This window comes from Callospermophilus lateralis, chromosome 15 (genome assembly GCF_048772815.1).
Source record: "Callospermophilus lateralis isolate mCalLat2 chromosome 15, mCalLat2.hap1, whole genome shotgun sequence".
Taxonomy (NCBI): Eukaryota; Metazoa; Chordata; class Mammalia; order Rodentia; family Sciuridae; genus Callospermophilus; species Callospermophilus lateralis.
The window spans coordinates 89,388,559-89,403,392 of NC_135319.1; the positions used below are offsets into that span (position 1 = coordinate 89,388,559).

At 48.8% G+C, this 14,834-nt stretch overlaps 1 protein-coding gene across 2 annotated transcripts in view; it reads left to right on the plus strand.

Moving 5' to 3' along the window:
• Dock1 (dedicator of cytokinesis 1) overlaps window positions 1–14,834 on the plus strand; it is a 447,303-nt gene that overhangs the window by 393,120 nt on the left and 39,349 nt on the right. For both annotated transcript variants that reach the window (XM_077105459.1, XM_077105460.1), the window contains exons 37-39: window positions 1,051–1,141; window positions 4,380–4,499; window positions 14,382–14,471. In XM_077105459.1, coding sequence (XP_076961574.1) covers window positions 1,051–1,141; window positions 4,380–4,499; window positions 14,382–14,471 — 301 coding nt within the window. The remainder of the gene's footprint in view (window positions 1–1,050; window positions 1,142–4,379; window positions 4,500–14,381; window positions 14,472–14,834) is intronic.

The following is a 14,834-nucleotide window of genomic DNA, read 5'->3' on the forward strand; positions in this document are numbered from 1 at the left end:
GGGGAAAAAGTTGACTGATTTTAATGTTTCACAGTCGCTCATCTGATTAAGTGAGAAGTCCAGTTATAAATTTACCAGAAATAGACAGTATTATGAATTTTCAGTCTCCTCTCACTTAACTCACTCCAAATCCCCATGTTTCTAGATTTTGCTCCCTCACCTGGTTTCCCATCCAGGATAAGACAGGGCTGGGATAGCTCAACCACAGTGCACTTGCCTCCACGCACCAGGCCCTAGTCAGATCCTCAGCGATCCCGGGGGAAACATGCTAGTGACGTGACGCACCAGGATTAGGCCTGTCTCTCTCCTGGTCACTGTAAGGGTCCAGTGTCAAATAATTATCAAGATCAACACTGGAAAAACAGGCTAAGCATGAACTCTACATGGCATTAGTGTTTGAGGATATATTTATTACATTGAGTGTGTGTTTTCTTCCTTCTCCTTCAAAAACAGCATCTGACTACTATAGTATACTTGGGAAAACAATCAGCTTCTTTCATCCAAAATGTATCTTGCTTTATATTAAAAAGCAACCTTCATTTCTTTATAGCCGAGAACCTCTTTTGATCCTATTCACTGTGATCGGGGGAGCTCTTTATTCTTATGGATTTGGATTCCTATGGATTTTTTGTGCATTTGAATTCAATGGACACGTAGGAAATGACAATCAAGATTGTGTAATCTCATTTCAAATGACTGAGGGAAAATCTGGAAAAGATTAAAAAGAATAAGACAGCTTGAAGTGAAACTCTACCTTTTTCATCTTCATTTTTATATTGAAAAGACTTAAAATTTAAAATACGTGTATCCATATGTACATATGTGTTCATATCTATCTACTACCTATCTATCCAAGAATGTATTTACTCTTATTGGGGCTTTTAGTGCTTTTTTTTTTCATTGAAAGTTTTTGAGGTATTATGAATCATGAACATTATAAAAAGACAGTGCAGATAGGAGTTACTGTTGAATGTTGAATTAGCTCCTGCAATCCTCCACACAGATTATTCCGTGTCATTTTAAGCACGCGCCTCTCTTTCGTCATCTCAGGTACTTGTACAAGCTCTGTGACCTGCACAAAGAGTGTGATAACTACACGGAAGCGGCTTACACCTTGCTGCTCCATGCAAAGCTCCTTAAGGTAATGAAAATCATCAGGCACTTTTATGATTCTGTTGTTACAGAGTCAAAGATCATTCTGAATATTAGTTTGCTGTTACAGATTTTAGGATATTTATTTTATGGATATTTAGTAACTGCAACAACATAAACAAAAATGTTGAGGAAGTGCTTTCATTATGGACTCGGCCCTGCTGCACGCGGACTTAACAAGAGGCCAGGCAGTCCAGGCTCCCACCATCAGGCTCTGAGGTGGTAGCAATGTAGGGATTCTGAAATGCCTCTTTCCTGGCAACAGGCCTCAGTAATGATGGAGAGCGACATCAATAAGAAGGACCATCCACGGCGGAGCACAGGGACACGCCCCTAGTTATCCTGGCAAAGGGCGTGGGGACCAGATCCTGCCATTTGTGCTGAGCCGTTCAAGCTGAGACCTCCTTTCAGTGTCCTCTGCCTTATTCTGTAGTGTTGCTCGGAAGCGCAGGTCTGGCATGGCCGTCTCTCAGTGGTTCTGTTATTGCACGGGTAGCTTTAGACAGGGTTTCTTGTTGCAGTTACATGTTTGTGTCCCCCGCGCCCAATTCCAGCAGTGAAGAGTACAGAGAGGACCCTCAGTGAGTAACCAGAATAGGTGGGTGGACAGAGGCACAGGTGGATGGATGATGGGTAGAGAGGGGTGGGGGACAGGTGGTTCTGGAAATTGCCGTACAGCCTCTAGGTTTATGATCTAGAATTTCAGCAGGCCATCAGGTTTTTTCTTCTCATGATATCCTTATGACTATTAGGAAATACTGAACCGGGTAGAGAACAATTAGAATTTGGTGAGTGATCCCGCAGAGATTGCTTCCTCAGGGAATCTCACTCCCAGATCCAGGCCCGTCTTCCAGACATCTGAAGTGGAATAGCAGAGGACCAAAGGAAGTGTCATTAAATGGGCAGGAAGTGATGCCTGTCTGGCAGGGGGAGGTCAGGACTGAGCTCGGGAGGAAGACTCCTTCAGCTTGGGTGCCAATCCTAAAGTTCCCCATAGCGTCCGTGACATGAGCAACACCGGCTTCTCTGCAGGGCTTGAGTGTGGACGTTGCTTCTGTCTCAAAGCAGAAGGGCTCAGGCCTCATCCTGGGCGCCTCTTGGTAGTACTCCGAGGCTAACTGCCAGAGGACCTGTTTGGCCTCCTGACCCAACAGCAATCCTTTATAAAGACAGGGATTGCAGGGAGTGCATCTGACCGCAGCTACCCCCCTGTGAATTCCAATAGTCTTTGTTTACCAGAAATCCAAATTTCAATAACAAGGTGTTTAGCAAATGTCAGCCTTGTGTTATATACCAGGGAAATTAAAATGGGATTGACAACTGCTTTCTCACTCTTTCTCTCACATAGAACATAAACTTTTACATGCATATGTGAATGTAAAACATATACGTGTGTAAACTCAACATTTGGTTAATCACTGGATTTATTGGGTACAGCTGGGTCCACCACAGATTGCATGATGGCATATTTCACAGTCCAAATCAAGAGGCCCAATTGCATGCTCTTTTCCACTGGGTTCTGAGTTTTGTAGCTAAATGGTGAATGTCACATTATCTCTCTCCATATCTCTTATACCATTACATTTTGCAAATTTTCCTAAATTTATTTGGATATTGCTGTAAATGTGGATTCATACTGGTTAATCAACTTGCTAAACAACATAATTTGTATTGCTATGAAAATTCTTGAACCTGACAAATATGTTCTTGTTTGCTGACTAAAATCCTCAAATAGAAGCTTCTTTTTTGTCCAAGGATATTTTTGGCCAGAAACAAGAGCAATGAAGACATTCGTTTATAGCTTAGCAATCAAGTTCTTTTATCACCATTTTAAGTGGAAGGTACAGAGAATTTTTGTTTCCCTATTCAAATATGTTGCATTTTTACAAACTGGTTTTAAAATCCAAAGGAGTCTGAACCTTCTTACTCTTTTTTATTGTAGTTACATTTCAGAACCATCTAAAGTTTTATTTTTATCCCCCACCCCCTAACAAAAGTAGCCACAGCCCCGGCTAAGTTGTACCAGCCACCTGCAAAGGCAGCAGCTTTGTCCCTTCCCGTGGTGGCAGGTCTGCAAGTCCTGTTGTCTGGCTCTGCCCCCATAGGCCTAGGGTGGGGAGGCCAGCAGGTCCTCCCCGCTTCCTGTCCTTGGAGCCCTGAGGGCCAGCTCAAGCTGTCCAGGGCCTTGGCTGCAGAAAGGTGACTGGGCAGGTACTGTGAGAGCAAGCCTCTAGGTGGCCTTGCCGTGCTCCTTGCGCTAGGCCACAGTTGTTCCTGCTCTCCACTCCACTTACAGCTCCCCTCATTTTTCATCAGCTGTGTGGCCCCTGGCACACGCCACACAGTTGATGCCCTTGTTCAGATGTGGCCTCCCTAGCACCGAGTCCATCTGGACATCCTGCCATGGCCCTTCCATTATGGACTCTGCTGTGTCCAGGCAGCCAGTTGTCATTGCCTTATGTCCTTATGCTGTCACCCCTAATCACACTGGCTCTGGGTGGCGGGGAGCCTGGAGGTCAGGCTCCTTCTCATTCATCTTTGATCTAGAGCCTGGCACATAGTAGGTCCTGGCCAAACATTTGCTGACAGTCATGGAGCCCTCTACGTAATGCTATTGATGTGTTGAGCCAAAGTTCCAGAGCTTACGTGCCTCACCTGTCACACGGCCACACCTTCTCCCTGGTGCATCCTCAGTTCACAGGAGAATTGGCCAGTCTGTGCCAGGCCCTGGTCTGTGGTTAAATCTGCAGACAGCTGCCTATTTTTAGGGCATCATCTGTATTAATTGATGGACTGTTGGATCCCTATCCTGACGACCTATGATCCACGTACCTTCTTTGTGTTGAGCAACAGAGGACCCACATGACAGAGAGTTTGCCGGGTTACCCACTTGAGACGGTCTCTGTTACCTGGCTCTTAATGAACCCCAACTTCAGGGGTCTGTCATCAAGCTGATGGCTCTGCTTTCCAGAATCCCTGGGGTTCTCTTCTCTATGAATCTGACCACAACTCTGCCTCCCTCATATTTCTGGGCCCCCTGGACGGGCTTTGCTCTGCCATCCCAGGCCTTGGCAGCCTGGTGACAGAGCCAGCCATACCTGCCTAGAATCGGGGCACACATGCACGCCCCAGACAGGGAGCTCCCACCGCGTCATGGCCCCCGAGGTGCACAGCGCTCTCCTAGACACACCCCGCCCAGCACTGCTCATGCTCTGCTTTTGCCCCAGTGGTCGGAGGACGTGTGCGTGGCCCACCTGACACAGCGGGACGGCTACCAGGCCACCACGCAGGGACAGCTGAAGGAGCAGCTCTACCAAGAAATCATCCACTACTTCGACAAAGGCAAGGTAAAATGATCGTTTTCTTGTTTTCCTTTTATGTGCACCTCCCCACGGCTCTGTAAACACACTTTTTAACTTGTGATGTTTGCAGAAGCAGAAATTTGTTGCAAATTGTGTACTGAAATATTTTATGCATGTTCCTCCAGCTTGTGCTTACAAGTATAAATCTTTTTTTTTTTTTCTTTTAAGTCAATAGCCTCTTTTAAAATGCTCTGCAGATCGTAAGGACTGAAAATGCACCCATATTTTTAAGGCTATTGCTGGGGGAACCGAGGCTGGGACAGTGGTTCAGATGGGTTCTCTGCCCTTGGAGTGACTGTGTTCCTTTGACATCCTGCGCTTCTCTGTGGTCACAGAAAAGTCTCTGCAGTGGAACATGTGTCACTACACTTGGGCAGTGTCTAGATTAATTGACTTTAATTTTGTACTCAGTGACCTGTACTCAGAGCAGACCTGCCGCCACCTTCACTAGCCATCGTGTCACATCTCGTCACTGTAGTTCTTGTGGTTCAGATGCACAGTCACCATGGAAAAGAGCTGCCTCAGCCTCAGAGGTTCTTAACATCTGCCACCAACGTGACGTCAGAACTCCTCCTGGGGGTCCTTCACGCCTCTGGGTCTGTGTCTTTTCCTCTTTGAGAGAAGTGACATGTGGGTTCCAAGAAGGAAGCTCTGCGCATGTCCTGGGCTGTGCCATGGCACCTCCAAGAGGCTTTAAGCTACAGAACCCTCTCTAGTCCTAAAGCCAAAGCACAGGCGGGGCGGGGCCTGCCCTGGAGGCTCTGGGGAGGAGGCGTTTCCTGTCCCTGGCTCATGGCTGAGTGGCTGGCAGTCCTTGGCATTTGCTCCCTGTGGACACATCCCCCACGTCAGTCTCTGCCCCGGTCATCACATGACGTCTCCCAGCGGGTGTCTCTGTTCACATTTCCCTCTTCCTGTAATGACACTGGCCACTGGGTTAGGGCTCGCCCCTCTCCGGCCCAACCTCATCTCAACTTGGTTATATTCAAAGCCCCTGTTTGCAAACATCACGTTCCTAGATACCAGGGCTTGGGACTGCACTTATCTTCTTGGGGACACGTTTCCACCCTCAACAGCACCCATGCCAGGAGGGGAGGTGGCTGCTTCTCTTTGGCTGACTGCAGAATCCCTATGGCACCAGCTCAGGATTCTCCTTATTTCTGAAGTGACCATTCATGTACCTCTTTTTGTCCCTTAATGTCCTTAATGTGAGAAACAAGTCCCAAATCTTTACAATGGCCTGTGGCCCATACAAAGGCCACTTGGAAAGACAGGTCAGAAGTGTTGGGTGACCTGCACCTCCTTGGAGGTCAGGGGAAGCAAATATATTTCTTCATATAAATGAGAAGCTCTCACAATTAGGGCCATTTACCAGTTTTATTGGCTTGGCCAGGGGAATCCACTTCTCAGAGGACGGCTAAAGATATGGAGTGGGCCCGGCTGTTCCTTCCCCCAGCGGCTTCATGCTCAGTGGTGTTCTAGAGAGGGGCCATTAGGAGTTGGGAAGTGTCCAGAGCCAGAGATGGAACCCCTAGAGCCCTGGAAAGCCCAAGGCCCAAGGCCCTCAGGCTGGGAATCTGTGCCTCTGCAGATAGCCATACCAGCTCCTGCAGGCAGTGGCCCTGCCTCCTCTGACCTCCCCTCCCTCGCTCTGGGTTCCAGCCACTCGGCCCCTTTGGGGTCCTGAGCTCCAGCCCTGCCCAGCAGGCCCTACTGCCTGTCCCTTGGTACATGTCTTCCCATCTCAGCCAGAATGTCACCTCCTCTCCAGCCCCTAAGACACCCTAGGCCATTCTTTAGAGCTCTTATGACAATTTTCAATGAAGAATTTGCATATGTGTATCTTTAATGACTCCCCAAAGAAGCTGTAAGCACTAGGAAATAGAGGCTCCCACGTTCCTCCCCCATGGAGCTGAGGCTGAGGCTGCCCGCACACAGCCCGAGCTCACTGGGCGTTCGTTGAATGGGTGAACCAACAAGGGAATACCCAGCGTTCCACAGCTTCCCGACAGACAGTGAAACGCTCCGGATAGCAGGATACTCAGCCCCCGATATGAAAAACAGAAGAACAACGTCTTTTTAAAAGCAGAGGTAGCCTAATTATCTCTTCTATGCAATGATGGTTCATCAAAAAAAAATCACACAGAGGGACACAAAGAACGTTTCAGGTCAGAACGGTGGTTTACGGCATCCAGTGCCTCCCACCTGTGGGTGAGGTTGAGGAGGCAGCTGAGCCTCCCACAGCACACAGGGCCCCCAAGCCCAGAGCCAGTCCAGCCCAGAGCGCCAGCAGAACCCAGGCTAAAAGGCCTGGCTTAGAGAAAACTAGTCCAGGTGATAAAGTGGAATGGCATGAAGGAGAGCCCGTGGGCACTGTCCTCAGGTTCCTGGTGTTTTGGTGGAGTCAGAAGGACGGCCACGGTGACATGATCTATAGCCCACCTTGAGTCAGAGGGGGTTGGGGAAAGTCGTCTTGGAGCACCTGTTCAAGGTGTAATGATAAAACCGCGAGCCTGGAAAGCCATTTCTGTGACATTTCAATAAGGGCTTGGGAAAGGAGTGACCTCTGCTGATGCTCGAGAACTGGAGTGGCCAGAGCATGGGGCCTGAGAGATCAGAGAGGACGAGACGTGAAGTACCGGGGATTGGCGGTGAGGCAAAACGTCCATTTTAACCCCAACAAGCATTCAACTTTCTGGAGAAAAGAGCAATAGGAAATAATTACCTTCCGTGCCAGCCTGGGCGAGCTGGAATGTGCTGGAATTTTGGCCCTGAATCTCCAGAGCTCCAGGTAACATGGGCCTGCTTCTCCCTCTTGGTCTATACCCACTCAGCGTCCAGGTGAGTGGAGGTTCTGCCACGTGGGTGTAGCCAGGGGAGGGACAGGAAGGGGTTGCTGGCCTGTCCATGCTCTGCTCACTTCATCTGCTGAAGCAGGTCTGTGCCCGCACGGGACTTCAGTGGGTAGGCAAGAGCCCAGAGGGCAGGGCAAGGTGAGCAGCAGCTGTGTGCACCACAGCAGCGATCAGACAGGGAGGTGGGCTCCTCCTGCAGAGTGCTCAAGGCCCAGGAGGAGCAAGCCTAGAAATTACCAAAGCACGCAGTTCTTCTAAGGGAAGAGCTTCCCACAGCTGGAGTGTAAGAGTAGCCTTGTCTCTCAGAACTTGGCTTTGGGCCTTTACCCTGACCTCATCGTGGCCGACTGAGTCTCTTTCCTCCTTGCAAGGGGACTTGGTAGGTGACAATGCAGAAGCACCTGAGAAACTGGGCTCCCACGCCCACCTCCTGACCAGGATACTGGAGTCTTACCAGGTGGGGGCTGAGGGAGGTGGAGCACAGAGGAAGATGAACTCTGTGCAAGATTTAGACTCTCTTCTATTTAGGAAATAAGGCCAAGGCACGAGGTCTCTACCAGGCTTGTGTGTCTATGGGAACTTGAGAAATAACGGCCGTCACTCCTTTCTTACAAGCCTGAGGGGCTGAGACCATTGCTGACCACTAAGAAGCACAGAGTGGGAAGGCCCTTCCTCGACTGCAGTTGTCATAGTTAAAAGTGCTTCAAAATGGCTCGCAGGTGATGGTTGGTGGGTGACATGTCCAAAGGAAACTGGAAGGGAGATTTTTGGTTAATGAGGGACCCTGGGAGTTTGGTACGCAAAAAACCAGCTTCCAAGCTGGGGATAGGATGGGACTCTGCCCTGTGCTGTCCAGTAGTGGGCCACAAACCACTTGCAGGCCATTGGCACTTATAGGGTGACCAGTCCCAGACAAGCTGTGCCCTCAGTCTACAGTACATACTGTACTTCCAGGACTTAGTGCAAAAAGAAAAGAAAAAAATTGTTATATAGGCTGATTTGTGTCCTCCCAAAATTCATTTGTTGAAGTCCCAATGCCCCAAACCTACAAATGGAAACGTGATTGGAGAAGGGGTCTTTTGAGAGGTAGTTAGGGTACAAGGAGGCCATTAGGATGAGCCCTAATCTAGTCCAATTTACAAGAAGAGGAGATTGAACACAGACATTCCTCAAGGGAATTCCACGTGGAGACACGGCCAGAAGGTGCCATCTGCAAGCCATGCAGAGAGGCCTTGGAAGGAGCTAGCGCTACCAAGGCCTTCATCTTGGACTTCTGACCTCCAGAAATAAATCTCTGTTGTTAAGGAACCTAGCTAGTAACAAGTCAGGACTTCATTATAGCTGCCCTAGCAAACTAATAAGAATGTCAAGTATCTCATTAAGTTTTTTTGCGTTGATTACATATTGAAATGATGATGTTTTAGATATTGTTAAGTATTACTAAAATTAATTTTACTTTTTTAATGTGGTAACTAGAACATTTAAAATTACATATGTAGCCCACGTTGCATTTCTATTGGACACTGCTGCCTTGAGCCAGGACTTTTTCTCATTAAGCACCAAAAATGCTATTTAACTAGCACATTCCTCCACATGTTGGCAGGAAATGGAAGCTTATTGCATATCCTTTGGGTCCACCACAGGCAGCCAGAACCCCACATGTGCCTGTTGGTATGCATTCCTTACATTAAATGAGTACGTGAGAAGATGAAATGTATCTAAAAAGAATGAGAAAATGCAAACCAAAGCCAGGAAAGAATAGCACTTATGTCAGAAGGACAAAAGAAATATAATAAGCACCAAAATAAGGTGTTTCTCTCCTGTGACCCAATGTCATCTCTGTGATTTTGAAATAAATGCCAGGATTAGTGTAGCTGTGAGCCTCAGGGCCTTTGGAGAATGAGCAAACTGGGGCTCCATCTGACCCTGAGGAGACGTGGACAAGGCCCGGGGCAGTAAGCACAGCTGTGAAGAGAAGTTCTAAGAACCCCGGAGAAGCATCACCAGTTTTCTGGAACTGTCATTGTCAAGATGATTTCTCTTTTCGTTTCCTGTCTCTGTAGATCAGAAAAAGACAAGTTCTTGCAAGGACAAGGCTGGCCTTCCTGACTAGAGTCCTGTAATCTGTTAAAAATGACCACCTTCAGTCGGTTGAATGACTGAGGTTGCCTACAGATGGGCAGGGCCACGGGCCTCCACCAGGCTGCCTGCCTTATCAGATGACCCGGGTTCCGCCAGGCTCAATCTGAGCCCGTACCCACTGCATTCGCAGCGTTTAAATCGCCAGGGTTGCCTTGGTTTGATTTTAAACTTAGTGAATTTTAAGGAAACAAATCACAGTTCGTATTTTTTGAAAGTGTCTTTGAGCCAGGGGACCTAATACCTCAGTTGAACCCGAAGATTAAGGAGAACTGGGGTCTGCAAGATTATGAAATAGAAGGCAAAGGCTAGCTCGGTCTGATGAAACCATGGCACCTCTCTTGATACTGTGTGTCCCCACAGGGCCTGTTTGCTCAAGTCATTAGGGAAGCCTTTGTTGTATATGACTGTGTGAAACCACATACATCCTTGAGCTCATTCACCTTCCAAGTTTATACAGCTACCCAGGGGGACAGAGAAGGCAGGCGTGACCCCTAGGACCCTGGGCAGGTAGGCAGGGAACAGGGTCCCCACCCTGAGTCCCCTGCTGAGTTCACCCTGTGCGTGCAGGGAGGTGGAGGTGGGGCTGCGGGGTCGGATTATATTAAAATCTCTGCCTTTGTGCCCTGAAACCAGCAAGGCTGAATGGATTTTCTGCTTCTTTCTATTGGACACTCTCACTGTTGAATTATGTTCTGTTATCTTTCTGTATTTCTCCCACACAAAATCATTCTTCTATTTTTGCTTTTCCACCGTTTAAAAAGTTTAAAATGCCTTTCAGCCCGGCTCCTGGTCTCTTAATCTCCTCCTTTCTCTGCACCCGCTTCACTCCTGTCTGCCCCTCCTCACTCTCCAACATTTCTTCCTTCCTGGGCTAATAATTACTCCTCGCTCCCTCCCCATTCCATTTCTACCTCCCCTTTTGAGCATCCCCCACCAAAAGCCTCTGTTCGGTTTTATCAGGACAGAGGAGCGTTCTTTTCTGAAGGTGCGCTGAATTGTCTGTCTTAAAAAATGTGCGTGGTCGAGGCCTGGTAATTTTCAATACAGCCCTCAATCCAAGTTCTGCACTGAAAATCACCAGGCTTCTCTGTGGAGGATGGGAGTCGAAACAGCCGCTGAGCTAGAAGGGGTGGCTGGCCCAAGCGCGCCAAGCAGGACTGGCCGGTGCTAAGTCAGCTGGAACCCAGACCGCCTGGCCATGTGGACAGATGACCCAGGACTTACAGCTCGGGGGTGTTTGGATCCCCGAGACTCTTTCAGCTGAAGCGTTGCTCTTTTTCCTTAAAATAACCTTCCTTTGACAAAGTTCACACGTTGCCTTGCACCAAACTCGAAAAAATGACGCATTTTTTTCATCATCTTGTGAACTAAAAATAGGGGTCTGGGAACAAGTTCCTGCTTTGGGTGAAATGGTTGGATTTCTTTTCTAAGTATTTGGGGTGAAATTTTCTCATCCTGTGAGTTTCCCTTTAAAAACCCAGTTGTTATTAAGACAAATTTCAGGTCAGAATGATGTTAGCCAGAGTCTCATCAATTAGCCAGAATTTTTCTTGAATATTCAAAGAGATTATATGTTCATTATGATTGATCCTATTTAAAAAGAACCCTATTTTATCAAAGTGTGAGAAAAATGTACTGTTAGAGTGGAGGAGGAGCAGAGATGGGGATCTGCTCCAGGAAAGAGGGAGTGGGGGCTGGTGCATGCGCTGTGTAAGGAGAGGTTGCAGGCCACACGAGATCAAGGGGCCCCTCATGACACACCTGGGGACAGACAGGGCCTCTCTCTCACTCTCAGAGCTGGCTGAAGACAGAGCTGACTGAACAAGGCCTCCTGCTGGGCCCGGGCCCCTGTGGCCCCACTGATGCTGGGGGACCTAAACCGGAGCTCTGGATTCTTCCATTGCCTCTCATCCATTTAAACATCGGAGGCCTCTGTGGGACTTTGGGAATTCAGGGGAGTGGAGTATGCCCTTTCCCTTCACTGTGTGGGAAGCAGGTGAGTTGAAGAATGGATGGAATCCGCTTCCCTTAAGAAGTATCCCCTTGTGGGTCACAGCAGGTGAGCAAGCTGAACAGAGCCACTTCTGGGTCCTGGTGATTCAGCTGGAATCGGGGTGGAGGGAATCGAAGGGATACTCGGCTACTTCTGCTCCCTGATCCCGCCAGATCAGGGTCAGCGTGCCCCTGCACCCCAGTGGTCAGCCATCAGCCTCACCTGGTACCTTCCCTGCCGCCACTCTGGGAACCCAGAAAGGAGTTTCATCCGAAAGGAAGGGTTTCTACTCAAGGAACGTGAAGAAATGGAGGCTCCTGGAAGCAGGAGGTTCGCAGAGCGGGGACAGACCGTCATCTGCAGGGAACGGAAGCAATCACCCTCCGGTGGAGAGCGGTGGAGAGAGAGCGGGCGCTGAGCAGCCAGGAGCTGGCTTTCCCGAGGTGTCACCACTGGATCCAGGACGTCAGATTGGAAAATAAAGCTGTCTGCGGATACGGGCTTTTTCATTTGGGGCTGCGTGAGCCTCCTGAGCCTCCAGCTCTTCTAAGAGTGGAGCTGGGCCAGACGTTCTTGCCAAGGTTAAAGCGATTCTTTCACTGAGATAATCTAAATCTAGATCATATTGAATCTGTTTTCTCTCTGGCACTGAGATATTTTCCACGGTGCTCACGTTGGAAATATGAATTACCCACACTCTCTTTCAAGCCCTGTCCAATTAGAAGTAGATGAGAATCTCCTTGGTGCAAAATCCTTTAACACAGGCGGAGGGGAAGAAGGAAATATATATTTATAGAAAATCTGATAGAAAACACAAGCACGTAACCTCAGGGTGAGCCGGGTGAGATATTTACTCAAGACTTATATTTCTTTTAAAAACAATTACTTTTGATATGTATCTAAAGTACCTCATCTGTCATTTAGGATAAAGACAGATTAAGCTTTTACCGGGGAATGAATTAGAAACTCTAGCATTCTGGGCAGCTAAGTGAACGTATGCGCTTGCAGAGAACTAAAGAAAAATCCAGTGAAGGGGACCTACAAGGAACAGTAATGTTATCTTTGAAATGGAAATATGCTAAGGGAGGCATGCTCACTGGAGCTTAAAAGAAACATTAAAAGTGAGAGAGATTCCCTCCCTGGGAATGTGGGCTTGGGCTCTGACAAAGGACTGCAAAAGATCTGGAGAATCAGATGTAGGTATTCAAAGAATGTGAGGCCTTGTTGAACCAAAGGGAACAGGAACCCAGAGTGGGGGACCACAGGTAGCACATCTCTGCCACCTCCTCCTGTCCCTAGACACTGCTCCTATCTCTGAAATTTACTCTGGGCTTATTTTGTTGTTGCTGCTGTTTTTCGAAGTACTAAAATACGACTTTTACTCCAGAATATCTTTTTTTTTTTTTTTCTCGTCAGAAGTAGCTGATGGCTTTTTAGAGTAGTCACATGAAAAGAGTAATTTGGAAACATTTAAGTAAAACAGGGTTCTTCAGTGTATTGGGTGATTCAGTCATAAGCAAGGCTTTCAGGGGCCCATCGTAACAAGAAAAGACAAAGATGAGTAGGTGGGGTGGGGGCACTTTGTGCCACAGGTGCACCAGGTAAGGATCCGCAGCCTGTATTCCTGTGGGATTCCAGGTTAGGGACTCACCTGGAATCCTGAAACCCATTGCTGCAGGAAGGTTGGGAGCAACTGGAAGCACTGGTACATGATCTTCAGGAACAAGAACTTTGGAGAAAGGCCAACCTGGGCCAAGTCCACCACTTACCTTCGGGCCCATGACTTGCCTGCCTGATCCTCAGCCTGCTCATTGGCAACACAGACGGAGAAGAGACAGCCACCCCACAAGGTGGTTGAAGGGCTTAAACCCGGAAAGACGGGTGGCTGGACTTATCGTCAGCTGCGAGAAGCTAAGAGCCATGGGCATGTTCCTGGGGGTGTCAGCATTGCTGCCTCCCTTGGAGTAGGATGCCCACATGGGTCTTTAGGGTCCCAGCAGGAGGGGCTGTGGCTGGGGACCCAGCATGGGTGAGGGTAGAGCTTCCCTGGATTCAAGCCGCGAGGCTGTTCCTGAGCCTTGTTAAGCAGGCTCCGGTCTGGAGTCCAGCAGTTTGACGGATGTGCGGTGCAGGGTGCTTGCAGTCTCTGAGGGGGTGAGCCGGGAGCTTTTGGATCTGGACCCATCATAGAAGGTTCTGAAGTGAGGGCCACTGTGGAAGCACAGAGAGGCTGGGCAGCAACCAGACTGGCTTCCTAAGGGGGTGCTTCCTCTGAATTTCCACGTTCTTCTCAAGGCATCCCCTGGATCTTATTTTTCCCCTAGGAAAATTTAGCCTCCTGTAGATCAACAAATGATCACATTACTCATGTGTCAAAAGTTCAGCCACATTTTTAAGAATCAGGTACTTGGAAAGGCACTTTTAATTATTTACCGTGGCGTTTATTAAGTGGGATCATCTGGGAAAGTGGCCAGATCAGGCCCCTCATCCCTTAAGTCTCCTCACAGCCTCCCGTCACCTGCTGTCCTTCTGCCTGGCTCCAAGGCTGTCCTGAGAGACGGGTCTTGGCAGGCAGGACTGACAGTGGGAGGACAGGGTGGGTGAGGACGGGCTCGCAGACCACCATGGGCAGAGGGCACTGTGATAGATAAGCCAGGGGTTGACCAGTTTAGTCAACAGACACTGCATCCTAAGCCAGAGGACAGGAGCCTCCAGGGAATCCTGACATCTCCCCGACATTATCCCCTGGCGTTTCGGTTAACGCAGTGTGAGTCTCCCCTGTCCCCTGTGAGCTGTGGGTGGCTGTCCTACTGCTGGACCCTGGCCTTAGCCCTCAGCTCATGTCTCCTCACCATCCTTCTCTCTTGTGACACACAGATGTGGGAGGAGGCCATTGCCTTGGGCAAGGAACTCGCGGAGCAGTATGAGAACGAAATGTTTGATTATGAGCAACTCAGTGAATTGCTGGTAGGTCTTCATCATTTTTGCTTAAACGACAAGAGGCAGGTCAAGCCTGCTCTCCTGGAATCTCCTTTTGCACTTCCTCCTTGGGATTCGCCCCAGGTATCCCCCAGCCTTGGCCTGGTTCTTGGTGCCATCCAGCAAGATGGCCTGCTAATCTGCTGTTTGCTCCTGGCCCTGGCCAGCCCTTGTTACCAGACTGGGGCTCCTGTGAGTGGATTTTACATAGACACCAGTGGACCCCCTGTGTATGTGATCTGGGGAATGCAGGAGTCTCCAGGAGCTTCTTGGATTCTAAAAACCAACGCCTTCCACAAGAGGTGGGTGGACAGATGGAAGCTCTGGAAGTTTCTAAAGTCCAGCCTTCTC